The following is a 14,465-nucleotide window of genomic DNA, read 5'->3' as shown; positions in this document are numbered from 1 at the left end:
AGAAAAGACCACGGAAGCCACTCTAGATATCAGAGCCAGGTTTCGATCCTGGGACCTGTGGGTTATGGGCCCACCACGCTTCCGCTGCGCCACTCTGATTTGTTGATACATTCTAACCTTCAATATTATTTGAATCTAATACTTTTGTTATTCAATTCAACATCTCATAATTTCTTGAGGACAAGTTATGGTTTAGATTTAAAACTTAGAAGATAATTCAAAATATTGGCTCTTAGTTAACCTAATTGGGTATCAAAATTTTAGAAAATCGCTCAAATATTCATCACATTTTCCATTGTTGACAAGTGTTCAATGAGAGTTTAAACTGAAATTGCTTAATTAATTCGGGTTGAAAGAAAAGACTCAATTTTTATAAACTAAGAAGATACAAGAAAATACACCAAATATACCAATCGATGATGTGTGATTGTGATTCATACTGAGTTCGACAAATTTCAAACCATTTCCTGTTTAAACAATCAGCACAATAATGCATTAACATAAAGTATAGGGATGAAGAAGAACACAAACCCATGAGAACACCAATGAAATGGAAGGATTCAAAATCATTTACATTCAAAGTCAGTCAGTCAGTCTTCACAAAACACAAACACCCTAAATTCACCATTCAGAGCATCTAAAAAACGCATTGATTTGATGCTACAAAACATTCAACCATTTCAAGAACTAACTATACATTTCTTCATCTTAGAAAATTTCATTCCCAAAATAAGTTCTTCATCTTAATAATTTTACCTTCACTTTTTCTTCTCCAAGCCGTTGGAACCATACTCCTCCGGCCACCAACACGGCCGAGGAAATGTCATTCCACGGCTCATTGCCACTTCAATAAGATTCATGTCTGCTAATTTCTCGTCTTCATCACTTCTTTCTACTTGTGACAAAATCTTCAAGATTTCCATAATGATGGAATTGCCACTCCCAGATTCACCAGATGAGGTTGCATCATCATTTTTCTCCTTCGAAATCAATCCATTCAATATTGATATCAGAGTCTCCCTCCCTGCATCGCGATTCATCACTCCGTCGTACTCGCCCGGTACTTCAGGCTGGGAATTTTCGACTTTCTTCTCTGTCAAGTTTTGCTTGTTCTTGTTACAGTGAGTTTCTTCCCCATTGGAGACCTTTCCATCATCAATTTTGCCGGATTCTTCACCGACTGGTACCGATTTCTCGATCAGTAGACCGACAAAAGGTACAGAAGAGTCTTTGCCCAAAGCTTCATTCGAGAGCTTCAACCTCTTTGATGCCGATTCAGCTTCTCCATCAGTACCAGACTCCGAAACCTTGCTTCTACGAACACCGATAATCTCAATTCCATCAGTCTGTCGAGTGGATTGAACTTCGAGAAACCCTAGTTCATCATTTTTCCCCAAATCGACTCCAGTAGGAACATTGCTCACACATCCACCTCCAACCGCCGCGGCGGCATCTTGAACAGAAGGATCATCAACAACCACGGGCCGGCGTCCACCAGACTGTTCCGGTGGAGGCTGGCAGGCATCAGGAGAGATGAGTTGTTCTCTTTGTTCCAAACTTTCCGGAGGAGAAGCCGTGGAAACAGGAGTGGGGTAAGGGTGAAGGAATTGGGAGGGCGGAAAACGAGAGGCATCAAGGGAGTTAGGGGCGCCGGCGAAAGAGCAGTGACGTAATATATCCTCTTGGGAGTGGGAAATGAGGCAAAGTTTTGCGAGTGAATCGAAGGGATCGTAGACATGGCCGTCCATGGAAAGAAGAAGCTTAAGCAAAACCAAATGCAAAGAAGAAGGGTTTACTGCGAAAGCAATTCCATGGAAAGGATTTGAAGCAAAACCAAATAATTATTGGTTTTTTTTTTCTGAAAATCCATTTAAACCAAATTAATATTTCTTTGAATTACATTTTCAATTTTTAAAAAATATATATATATTTGCATTCAACCTTTTTCTTCAAACCCAAAATCTTATAATGTAAACATTATTCTTATAATGTTTTATTAGTGATTGAGTAACTCTCAATTATTCATTCAATACAAATGTTGTATAGTTGGTTGAACTCCATTGGTTGCTTCATTTTTTTAATAAGAGTTATTTAATATTCTATTTTCACGTGTATTAAATGAGATCTTTTATAAAATATAACACCGTCTCATACTATTTTTTTGATACAAAGAAATTATTATAGCTATTTTTTTTATCAGTCAAATCTATTTTTTTTTTCATTTTTTGTTGTTAGTTTATATTTGAAAGATTTTATGGTTTATATTTAGAAAAGAATCGTTTATATTTGAAAAATCATCATTTATATTTGGAATAGGAACTTGAATTAAATAATATTTTTAAACAAAATAAAAGAAAAAATGCTATCACTGATCTTTACCTTGATAGACTTGTATCACTTTAGCAACTATAATTGATAAAATTTAAAAAGTTTTCTTATAAATATTTTGTAAATTTTATTATTTTAAAATTTTGAATTCATTCTTCACCTAATTTGATAGAGAAAGAGTAATTATAATTTGTGGCAATTTTAGGAGTAATAATTAAGAACAAAGCAACATTTTTTAAAAAATTATAAATATAGGCAAATCTAATATTTACAATATGATCTATGAATGATAGATTTTTACCATTGATAGATTTTTACAGATTTTGGTATAAATAAAGTCATCAAACTAAAACTAGTAGTAAAACATAATATTAAAGTGATAATCACAATTCCAAACGTCCAACACTCAATAAAAATAATAAAAAGTCCATAGTGATTAGATAAACATCAAATTTTAAAATATTAGACAACATTAGACACAAACATGAAAGTAGGAGATTTTTGTTGTCATATATGTACTAAATGAAGAATTAAAAATGTATAAAGTATAAGTACACAACAACTATATCTAAATTACATTAGTTTTTTTTACCTTTAATAATATATTTTTCACAAAAATTCACCATAGAAATCAGCTTAAGAACCTTAGAACAAACCCATTACACATTAGCAAAGGTAGGTGCTGATTTTAAACTGATCAAGAAAAGAAAAAATACAAACCAAAATGATGAACAAAATTCATTTCTTACTCTTTTTTTCTTTCCCACATCCAAGAAGTGAACCAAAACCAAAAAACTTTGGAGGAACGTTCAACACAGGACCAATATAATGATAAGTTCCATAAACCCCACCTGGATTCTTGCACATTTGAGGCTTTAGAATTGTTGGATATTGATTTAACGAAGACGGTGGTGACGGCGACGACTTTCTCATTGATGATGAGTTCTGTTTCTGAGAATTTTGCTTTTGTGAATCTTTAAACTTTTTGGATTTTGAATTTGAAACTGACCCAGTTGAGTTGCTTCTTGATAGAAGTGGAATTGGGCAAAGAGATAGTGTTTTAGTTTCAAAGTTGTTGAGACTCGTACTTCTTTTGAATCCCCAAAAGGATTTGGACTCTGAAACTCTCTGTTCTAACTGATGATCTGAAGAAGAAGAAGAAGAAGAAGAAGAAGATGATGATGATGAAGTCACCAATGTGATTTTCTTTGAATGTTCTATGGAAGGAGGAAGAGGAGGAAGTGAAGGATGAGATTGTTTGTGAGACTGAATTTTGATAGGAAGAATGATTCCATTGCTAAAAATCTCATCTGCACAGGAAGATTCATGTTCAATGCTGATGTTGAACTCAAAGTCTATCGAATCCAACAACGACACGTCTCGCCGCCTGTACTCGACGTACTGATCCATCGGCGATCTACTCTCACATATAAGATTATGCGAGAATGATATTCTGGGTGAGGATATTTCCGAGCACATGGTGTTAGCTCTCGACCACCCCGGTTTCCAAGTTTGAAACTTTTGTAAGAGGAGGAAAAGATAGAGGTCTTAAGGAGGAGGGTGAGAAAAAGGGAAAATAGGTGAGGAATACTTTAAGAAAGTCAAGAAAAAGTGATGGGGATAAATAAAATAATGGGGAATTAGTTTCAAGGCCTATAGAAGACAAGAAAAGGAACAAAAACAAAGAAAGATCTGTCTTTCACATGTTTCAAGGGGGAGAAAAAAATGGAGTTCCAAAAAGCCCAAGAATTAGGGGCTTCAATGTTCTAATAACTCTTCATAGTAAATGGAGATGGAATCTGCTATTTGTCAGTGAAAAGAGGGAACTCAAAAGTGAGACAAATAATGCTCAAATTAGTCAAGAATATAAGGGAAGTTTTGTTGTTTTGTACAACCTTGAAGGTTCAAACTGACAAAAGTAGATGAAAAAATGGATCCCCATAACTTCATATCAAACCTAGAGATAGAGAAAGGGTAAGGAATTAGCTTCAAGATATGGCATCAAAGAGAAGAAAAGGAAGAAAAAAAAGAAGAACCCATGTGAGAAGATGCAAAAAGAAAATGATAGGATTATTTTGAAGAGTAAGAAAGAAGGGAAATGGATTCAAGGATTTGAAAGTGATGGTAAAGTAAATGGAAATTGGTAGAGGTTTTTATATTGAATTAGAGACCAAAATTATAGACTTTGCCAATTGTACTTAGACAGTAATAATCCAAAGCATAGAAAAAGTCTTTTGTTTTCATTATTTTCAACACAGAAATTACATCACCCAAAGGAAATTTTGAAAGTTTAATTAAGACATTTTTAAGATTTGCATATACAAGAAATAATAATCAACTCAATTTGCAAATCACTTTTGTCACATTTGAAGTGTCCAAAACACAAGTTTTACACTTCTAAAACATAATAAAAGTGATTTCAAATTATTAAAAACATTTTCAAAAGGATATTTAGGAGTGATTTTAACAATTTTATGATGAACTAATTTTTTTTTTTATATGGCTGAATTTGTAAACATTAGGTGGGATTGTTTCAACATTATTATTATTGTTTTTTCCATTATCAAAGGTAGAAAGAAATCACCCTGTTGAATCAGTAAAGAAAAACTTGTCAACAACTCCAAGCCAATTTCTCTCATAGTGGAGCAAAAAGAAAAAGAAAATCATAATGCATCTATATTTCTAATACAAAATTATTACATTGGTCATAGATAAATATATAGATTAAGATTACTTGTAAAACTAGTGGATTATTGGTCCTATTTAATGCAGCAAACTACTATTTTTAGATGTAACAAACCACCTCTTTCCACCAACTTCTATAGAATGTGGCCTTTTCAAAGAGTTGAACATTCCTTCTTAGATCAAAAATGTAAACTTTAAGGAAGAAACTTCATAAGGCTAATAATTTTGGAAGAAGAAGAGAAGAGCAGTTGTGGGATTTGGTACTTAAACTTGCTGCTACATTTCTTAGCTATTGTATTGTTTGATTGATGAGAAGAGCCTCTAAATATAACTAATTTGATAGCATTATTTTAGTTTAGTCTATAAGGCTCTTATGTTTTTGTTTTGAATCTTACTTTTGGATACCGTAAAATCATCTCATTATTGACTCCAAAACGTAGAATCTTCTAAACCATTCACTCTATTACCATGTTAAATTTTGAATGACTCAAAAAGTTAAGCGAAAAGGACGAGAGTAATTACAAAACTATAGACGTGTTAGAAAATGACAGTCCAACTAGTAAAGGGTGTAAAGATAACCTATCAAATGAGAAAAATTATTTTGTTTGTTACATCTTAGTTTAAACTAAAAATGACTTATCTCCTGTTTATAAACTTTTTTCATATTTTAGCTTAAATGTTAATCTTACATAGTTATAGTTTAATTGAGGTAGAAGTTAACTGCTGATCTTTTTTAGGTTGACTTTTAGGTGCTTTAGCTGTAGTTAGCTCAGAAGGAAGCTGTCCCAAATGATTTATTCAAAACTGTAATACTTTTTTGATATTGGGCAATGTCTGAACAAGCAGTAAATAAAGAAAATATGTCAATGATCTTAACAAGATCTATTGAATTTCCAGTTATATACACATTTTCAAAGGTTGGGTTTTGCCATTTTTTATTATTTCTTTTACTATATTTCAGTCTCCACTAGAATATGCTTAGTTGAGACAAAAGCTACAACAAGAGAACATGATAAAAATGGAGAATGCTTTAAGTCAAGCCAACTTTCTCTTTTTTCCCCTTTTCTTTTCTGTTTCCTTTTTCCTAAAGCATACAAATCTTTTCATTTCCATGTCAAAAAGCTCTCCAATACTGGCTATTCACAGATACACAAGAAGAGTTCTTTACGAGATATGGATACAACGCGACGTTTTTTAAAAGTCTAGGAAACGATATGGCTAGAACACGTTTATCTAAATATACATTTCTAATATAATATATATACACTAACATGTGTCTTATACGTGTCCAACCAGCGTCGGGGGTGTTCAATGTTCGACACGAGTCAAACTAAAGTGTTCGTACTTCTTAGGTTGCACAAACGGTGGCATGGAAATTGGTTTTTAAGTAACAAATAAGATGGCTTGTGTGAGTTGGAGAATGATGGGAAGTAGGGTATAATCCTTGCAACTTGCCATTTGACCAATCTTGGTTGAGGGGGACCAAGAGGGGCAAGGAAGAGGAAGAGGTAAATGACAAAAAAGTCCTTAGCTGCAACATTGTAACCCATCAGCCAGCACCAATCTCCTCATCTTGTGTTGTCAAGTTGTAGAGATGGGTTTAGAAAACAATGATGCAGTGGACATGAACGAACATGAAGAACAGAAACAATTTTTTTGAAGAAGCATTAAAATACTCTGTGATTGTGATTGAACCTTAACAGGTGTGTTGGAAGTGTGTTGTTTTGGTGGTTGAACTTACAATAGGAGACCCCTCTCAAGAAAGTTCCCTATCAATGTCTTGATTTCATTATTGAATCATACAAACCATGTTGGTAGAGTACCATTTCTGACATGTAATGTCTGTTTAAACGTGGAAGGAAAGAGTTGTACCAGAAAAATAGTTAGATATATCCCAAGTTGCATTTAGTCCATCTCATCAAATTACTATATACTGTTTCTTCCTCAAGTTTGATCAATGATTTGAAAATTAAATTGTAGTTGCAATTTTCAAAAGACGTGTGTTATGTCGATTTAGAACTTTTAAGTACTAAAAACAATATTTAAAATTAGTTGATTCAAAATTAATGGTTGAATTGAGAATATTGAATGTGTGAATGTTACTACCTAAAAATGCCCCAACTTTTTTCTTTTTAATTATAAATGAACCAAAAATTTGAATCAACTTTCTTCTTTCTTCCTTTTAATTATGGACGGACTAGTTTTTTTTTTTTTTTAACTATAATGTGGTAACTCAAAAATGAGGTTTAAAGAGATTTTCCACATTTCTCCCAGCTCCCCTGCTGTGTTAATTGTAGATCCAACTTTACTCCCAGCTTTTCCTGCTATTCATCTTTTCACCATCTCTGCTTTTTCATTCTCCATTAGAAATAAAGTTGGATCTTCCAATACTCAAAACTATTTACTGTTTCATTGATCTTTCAAAAGATTGTATAAGAATTTCACAATTCAAATATGGAAAAAAAAATTGCCTGTCCTCAGAATGCAAGTATGTTAAAAAAGAAGACAAAAATAGGAAAAAAAAAAAACTTAGTATTCACGTATCAAAACAAACCGAAACATCCATTCATCATTTGTAATCTATTAACAAGAGTAATTTTCTCAATATTGGATCCTGAAGCCATTTTGTAAGGTATAGAATTCCTTGCTTATACAATGCAAGCATGTTTGTACAAGAAACACTCGTTTGGACGTGTTTGTTTTAGTGAGATCTCTTTACTAACGTGTTTGTTTCAATGTGATCTCTTTACTTTTAGTATCGAGAAATTACTTGGTGCGCAAAAGCTCAAGCTAAAAGAAGACTGAACATCGTTGCCACTGGAGGTGAAGTGTACGTATGAACAAAATTAAAGAAGCTTGCCTCTATTGATGGAACTTTAGATCTGTACGAACAATTAGGAGTGTTTGATTGAATGCCACAAAAATACTGGTTCGAGATTCAATGGTTGTGATCATCGAAGATCAATGACATCAAATTTCAAATTGGGGTCCATGTATATATCTGTACAGGTTTTGTAAATGGGTCCGCCATCAGGAGGCTGACCATGTGAGTGAAAGCCACGTTGTTGGCATTGCCGAATCACTGACATGCCGCCGGGAGTTGTCAACCGGAAAATACCATGGGTTCTGTTCATGTCAGGGAGAACATTATTAGAAAGACGATGTTAAAGAATTTCCAAGAGAAGGATTAATGGAATCCAAGCAAAGCAAACCAGGCAAGGATTTTGATTTAGGATCATACCTTGCACTGTCCTTGGGAGCCATTACAATTGCAACAGCTTCAGGCAACATTACCTGGAGATGGTGAATCTACATTAGCTTCCAAAGCAACAGCATAAAAAAATGTATAATTTCAGATGATTTAGTAATACTTGCACCGAAACATCCAAGCGTTTGCAAAAATCAAAATGTCCTCACTCCTCACTCTTTTAAGTTTCCCGTGACTTTGCATATGCAATTTTTTTTTTTTCCCCAATCCACGCCAAGTTCTCTCCTGTCTCACACACACAAATAAAACGAGAGGGAGATTCAATGATCCCACCCCTCACTCCACCGTTTGATTTAACTTGGGAGTATCCCAACCTGCCCCTCTTCCCTTTTTCCCCTCGCCAGAGGGAAGGAGATTGTTTACATAGATTTTTTAAGTAAATGGGTATTAATTCATTTCAAAATCATGGAAAAGATCGTTTATATACACATATATAATCAAAGGAGTGCATTTCATTGCCGTTCCTTAAAGATATAAAGGTTTTTCTTTTGCCAATAGAAGTAAGCTCTGAACTATCACAATTGGTAATATATATCTCATTTAAGCAAAACTAACGTCCCTCAAATCACCAAGGAATCAAAAACGAAAAGTACAAGTAAAAGAGAGAGAAATAACTTTACTTTCTATCTGCCTTCATCTCTTATAGTCTTATTATAGGAAGGATTTAAAAGAAGGATAACTTAAAATTAAAGGATTTTTACATACCAAAAAAATGAAGGCTGCCAAATGGCAAATGAATCTTTCCGAAATTATCCTACCCTACGAACAATTAATTGTAGGGCTTTTTTCAATCAACTGTGGAGCTTTTTTCTTTTTCATTTTTCTTACGTTCTTTTTTTTTTTTTTTTTCCTTTTAAAAAAAAAGAAAGAAACAAAGAGCATACGTTGAAGAAAATGACGCCATACAAAAGAGGGAAGACGAGGAACCACCATAGGACCAAAGGGTTACAAAACGGAGGCCCACTCTTACAAACTACTATACTGATAATTCATGCGAGAGGGAAGTATAGTTGATCAAATATCCAACAAGTTAACTATGTCTTGGAAGAAAACGAGATACCTGATATGAGTAATGTGTGTGGACATCAACGGACGACATGAAGCATGACTGTGTAGGATGTGTCTGACGTAACACAACAGGAACAATGAAATAAGATATAAATCGCCTTAAGCCCAATAAATTCATAATTCACGCACAGCATATATGATCAAATATCAAGGCATTGAAAACAGATTAATGGCATTAGCATTGAAAAACAGTATACATGTCAGAAACAAATAGTCATCCATGTAAGAACAGTCAATTGAACATTCATCGGCTTTCTGCCCCTTTTGGTATTAAGCATCATCAACTTTCAAGAGGGAGGCGATTGAGATCAAAAAGGAATCTTGGTTTTCTATCTCAAACTTCCATAGAAAATCAATCAGAGAAAGCAGTCTCTATGGAGTAGAGTAATGTTATCGAGGCATTTCTTTGGAGGTTTTATTCAAGAAGAATTTCAAGGGGTGGAGATAATTTTCTTGCAGAGTTAAATAAATTTTGTTTTAGTACCATTATTTTTATAAGAAACCCATGCCAAATTTTGTTTCAATAACATAACACTCCTATGATCAAATGTTGAACAATTTTTTTATTGAACCTTGTGATCTCTGGCTAGGTGGGAGGTTGGTTTACCTTATCTTCCGTTGTCTAATTATCATCATTACTTATTTCTATCAAAGATATACGTGAATATAACAACAAGAACAATAATGATTTTTTTAAGAAATGTCAACTGGTCCACACAGTCACAACTATTCTCCTTGATATCGTAACCAGTACAGTTGAGGTGTTTTTAATGAATACTAGTGCATAACTCAAAAACTAATATAGTAGACTAACAATAAATACCTAGCACAAGCTACTATTATCCATTGCATATTGATAATAGAACTCAAGACCTCTGTGGTAACTAGTGACTAGTGAGAGATATTACATTGCAAAAATTTTTACATTAAATTGTATTTTAAAACTAGAAGCCGGTAAGATGGAAAGAAATGATGTTTTTACAACACTTGTGGTCATGGTTCACAGTCTATTTTTAAAATGTATCATGCTTGAAAGGAAATAAATCTGAAGACTTGAACTTGAAAATGAATTCCAATCATCGATGAGATCAGAAAAAGTACTTTAAACTGAGAACTAAAAAACATGCTAATAAAACAATCTCAAGTAGAATAATAAGACAATCAACTACGGTAAGGAACCAGAATTTTTACATGAATCCACCCAAGTGGGAATAGAGACCGCTTATCCTGCACGTCAAATATCTCTTCTTCATTTGTTGCCTGACACTGATGATTGGATGATTAGATGGTCAATAGTTTAAACAGTTTATACTCATTAGATGAAAAAAAATGTAAATGAAACATTGTTGAGTTGAATGAACAAAAACCACAGACATACAGTATTTGGTGTTGACTCCTGCTTTGGTACAATTAATGCAGTGATGTAAAATTTTCTGTTTTTCTGCAAAAAAGAGGATATTTAGTTGGAACGTTGATCTAGAGTAGCAAATAAAAAGCCAGTAATGCAAAAATTTGTAAATGGTGCAGGTGATAGAAACAGCAAAACATACAAGTGAACCGGCAAGAACACCACAGGTTTCTAAATTCTTGGCAGTATTTGACTTGGCTAGCCTCATGAAACTCTCCATCATCGTGGTTGACTGAAAAAAAAATTGTAAGGATGAAACACCAATCTAACACCTCCATCCAGACAAAATAACCCCTAAATATTCCAAACATTAAGCATAAAAAATAATTTTATCTCATATATACATAATTGAAAACATTACATATATGACTTGCTATCTTTACAGCTGATTCTCTTTTTCATAATTTGCCAACTACTCCAGAAATAACTAAAAAGCACAAGGCATAGAAAATAAACCAAAAACAAGGATCAGTAACTCACAATATGCAACTGCATAGAAGGTTCAGGATGAACAAAACCATCCGACAATGAAGTGTCTCTTGCACATTCTACCTCCGAAACTTGAGGTGACACTGCAGGTATCAGATCCTGTACTTCAGCAAGTACAGGTGGAGGAGAAGGCTGCCGCACAATTTCAATAGGGGCAGGCATCTCAACATTTTCAAACGAGATCAAGGAATCTGTTTCCGTGGCATTATTCTCGTGATCATTATTCTGGGTGCAGATTGATTCTATATCAGATCCTTTTTTTTCCAAGTTTCCAAGATCTTTTTCTATTGTAAGTTTGTCTATTGATTGTTGTAAGCTGTTTATATAGAACATCGAGAAAAAAGATGTTATGTACAAAAATAAAATAGAGGTAAATGTAAACTCCTTTCGGGTATGAAACAAAAATACCATGACAATAAAGTTTTTGGAAATCAGAAGCATGGAGGTAGGACTAGAAACTGTAAGAACTTGATTGTGTATACAGACCTACAGCCTGCTGGGTGATGACTTGAACACATAATAAGATTCAATGTAGTTAAAGGTAACTAAAGACAAACCTTGGAATGTCAACGGGAGACACATCCAAAATACGTGGATATTGGACCTACATTGATAAGATCTATCAGTATACTTCTGAGGAAACCTAGAAAAAGGGTATAGTATGTAAATACCCCTTTATCAATGGTAGGTGGTTGCCACTGGCCACGAAGCCCATTGGGACCCAAGATAGAATGACGGGATAATGTTTCCTCCTTCGGGAGTGGAATATGAATAGGTCTACAACGATACAAACATGTGGAATGAGGAAATAAAGAGTCACATCACATCAAGATCAACCATGTTCTTTAACAAGATTAGGACAATGAACTTAATATATAATTAAAAAAACACATTAACATTTCTGCAATACTTGCGGCATTAAAAAGGGTGATATCTATTGTAAGCTTATTTGGTACCCAGTAGAAGAATTAGAAACTTTTTTGGATTAGAGACAATTTCTTTGATGTGAAGAAATTACAGAAAAAGGCAACCCAATCCCAAGGAAATTAGAAAAAGTTTCCCCATAGGACTATAAAGTCCTTTAAGCTAAAAAAACAAAAGGGCAATGTACACCAAGTGAAAGCCTAAAAGGGAATTGTGCTGGAAAAAAAACTGTCATAAATGGAAGCATAAAGCATTAGATAAAAAATTAACATCTAGACATGCACAAACTGCAGAACTTGTCATCCATGGACCTGGAATATGAAAATTGTTGAGGTCCTGAACCTTGACGAGCAATTTCTCGAGCAGGTGATCTACCAGCCTGTCAGAGGATACAGCAATTACAAACAAAAATTCTTTTATTTTCTAATGGAGCATAAATGACAGTATTACTTCACGATGTTATCATAAAGAACAATGGTCAAATTCTAACACGATTATACCTTAGCCATGCCATTATTAGGAAGATATTGCTTTCCACCAGAATGCCATTCCAATGAACCATTTTGTTGCTGATTACCCCGCCCGTTAACTTGATATTTTTGTTTCCCATTTATTTCATCCACCTTTCTTTGCACTGCTGGCTTCAACTCTTCAAGCTCGCTCAAAGCATCTAATAGCTTCTGCATAAACAAACTAAGTTGATGTAATGGACAACACGAATGCAGTGCCCATAATTACAACCAAAGGCAGCATTTACCTTTCTAAAATGATTTTTTTGGAATTTTGGAGTTGTCCCATACTCCAAATGACGAGGTATCGTCTCAGTGACCAAACTGATGCATGAAAAAACCAAATGTATGTAGGGTTATTCTTAATACTGAATGAAAGACCAACAATAATCTAATTGGAAAGGAAGTTAAAGAAATCCTGCTTCTTTAACTTTCCATGTGTGGCATACAAACTACAAACTGGCAAGCAAACAAGGAAACAACAAATGGAGGAGAGAAACCAACTTTCATTTCTTGAACAGAAGAGTAGATCAGGTTCTTGCAAACTGATAGCAGATTACACAATAACTTAGTAGCTAGTTACAAACAAAGTGTAACATGGTGGATAATCATAACACCAAATACAATACAGAAGACGAAAATGTCAATTAAACATCAAAGTTGCTTGAGAACTGGGTGACATTACTTCTAGATTTTTTAGATTTTTACCTTGAAAATCTCATTAACATGACATAAAGATCGATTATGTTCTTCTCTGCTCGAAAGATGTCAGCCTGAAATGTAAAAATAGTGATAGGCGGAGAATTAAATATTAATTGGACAAAAAAACAAGACCGTGAAGTTAAACATGCGACAGATTTTCATACTTGATTCAGTAACGACATACAGTTTAAAACAAACCACCTCCACTTAGCTAAATTCCCTTTTTTAACTTATCCGAAACCGGCTTTTTTTTCAAATCAAAAGTTACAAACTTTGCACACCTAACTTGAAGCTGCTTAGCAACTCGTCCAACATAATCATAAAATTGCTACATGATTCATTGTTTTATGACTCCAGAGAATATTGTTATATGTAATAAATAGCAGTCTATTGACTGCCCCCAAGGCACTTCTTTAATCAATCAAGAAATATTTCGCAAAAAGATTTCAAACAGCCTCGTTCCATTTCTGGACTAAATGCAGCTGCAGTCCACAAGGACAAACAACAAGATCGAATCCCCAAAAAAGATTAATATTTAGAAATGGAAAAAAATTGTAAAAAAAAACCCCTCAATTTTAAAACGCTCGTCAAAACAATCTCAATTTTACATCGGTGAGCAAAATAGAAAGCGAAATTCAAGAGGCGAAATCACCTGTTTCAAAACATTATCGGCGACACGATAGTAATAACGAAGAGGAAATCGATTGTCAACAACGACCCGCCGGGTACTGGCGGCGATGTTGATTCTATCCGAAGAAGGTCTCATTCTGATACCCTCTGAAGAGAACTGTTGTCTCTCACCTTCGCTTCCCTTCCGAAATTGATACAACCATTTTCCGTGATCTGAAAACCTAGATCGTTACTCCGACCAGTAAGCTTCACAGCAAAGACTTGTGGGCTCTTCAATGGTGGATTCGGGCGTCAGGCTTGGCGGAGTAGAATAGAAAAACGCAATTCGTCGTAGAGGGCAAGAAAGTCATTTTGGTTTTCTTGTGAAGGTAATTTTGGAAATTTAAAACGTGAAATCCTTTGCCTCCAAGTTTGGAAGAATGACACGCTTTTTGGTAAGTTGTGGGAAAATGGC

General features: G+C 34.3%; 2 protein-coding genes and 1 non-coding gene across 3 annotated transcripts; all 3 read right to left on the bottom strand.

Moving 5' to 3' along the window:
* Positions 1 to 27: 27 nt before the first annotated feature.
* TRNAM-CAU lies at positions 28 to 99 on the bottom strand. Its single transcript has one exon. It is a non-coding gene; the product is annotated as a tRNA-Met (tRNA).
* Positions 100 to 2,809: 2,710 nt separating this feature from the next.
* On the bottom strand, positions 2,810 to 4,453 carry LOC105434796 (putative protein TPRXL). Its single transcript, XM_011652260.2, has one exon. The coding sequence runs from the start codon at positions 3,805 to 3,807 to the stop codon at positions 3,067 to 3,069; it is 741 nt and encodes a 246-aa protein (XP_011650562.2). The 5' UTR covers positions 3,808 to 4,453; the 3' UTR covers positions 2,810 to 3,066.
* A 3,101-nt stretch (positions 4,454 to 7,554) lies between these two features.
* On the bottom strand, positions 7,555 to 14,387 carry LOC101214704 (AMSH-like ubiquitin thioesterase 1). Its single transcript, XM_004137432.3, has 14 exons — positions 14,034 to 14,387; positions 13,388 to 13,452; positions 12,928 to 13,003; positions 12,671 to 12,850; positions 12,482 to 12,549; positions 11,918 to 12,023; positions 11,804 to 11,850; positions 11,238 to 11,562; positions 10,900 to 10,989; positions 10,728 to 10,790; positions 10,541 to 10,615; positions 9,342 to 9,404; positions 8,255 to 8,307; positions 7,555 to 8,139 (listed from the first exon to the last, which is right to left on the bottom strand). The coding sequence occupies exons 1-14, from the start codon at positions 14,145 to 14,147 to the stop codon at positions 7,965 to 7,967; spliced, it is 1,500 nt and encodes a 499-aa protein (XP_004137480.1). The 5' UTR covers positions 14,148 to 14,387; the 3' UTR covers positions 7,555 to 7,964.
* Between the last annotated feature and the right edge of the window lie 78 nt (positions 14,388 to 14,465).

The sequence above is a fragment of the Cucumis sativus genome, chromosome 1, assembly GCF_000004075.3.
Source record: "Cucumis sativus cultivar 9930 chromosome 1, Cucumber_9930_V3, whole genome shotgun sequence".
In the NCBI taxonomy this organism is placed as follows: Eukaryota; Viridiplantae; Streptophyta; class Magnoliopsida; order Cucurbitales; family Cucurbitaceae; genus Cucumis; species Cucumis sativus.
This window is presented reverse-complemented; position numbering and strand designations above follow the sequence as displayed.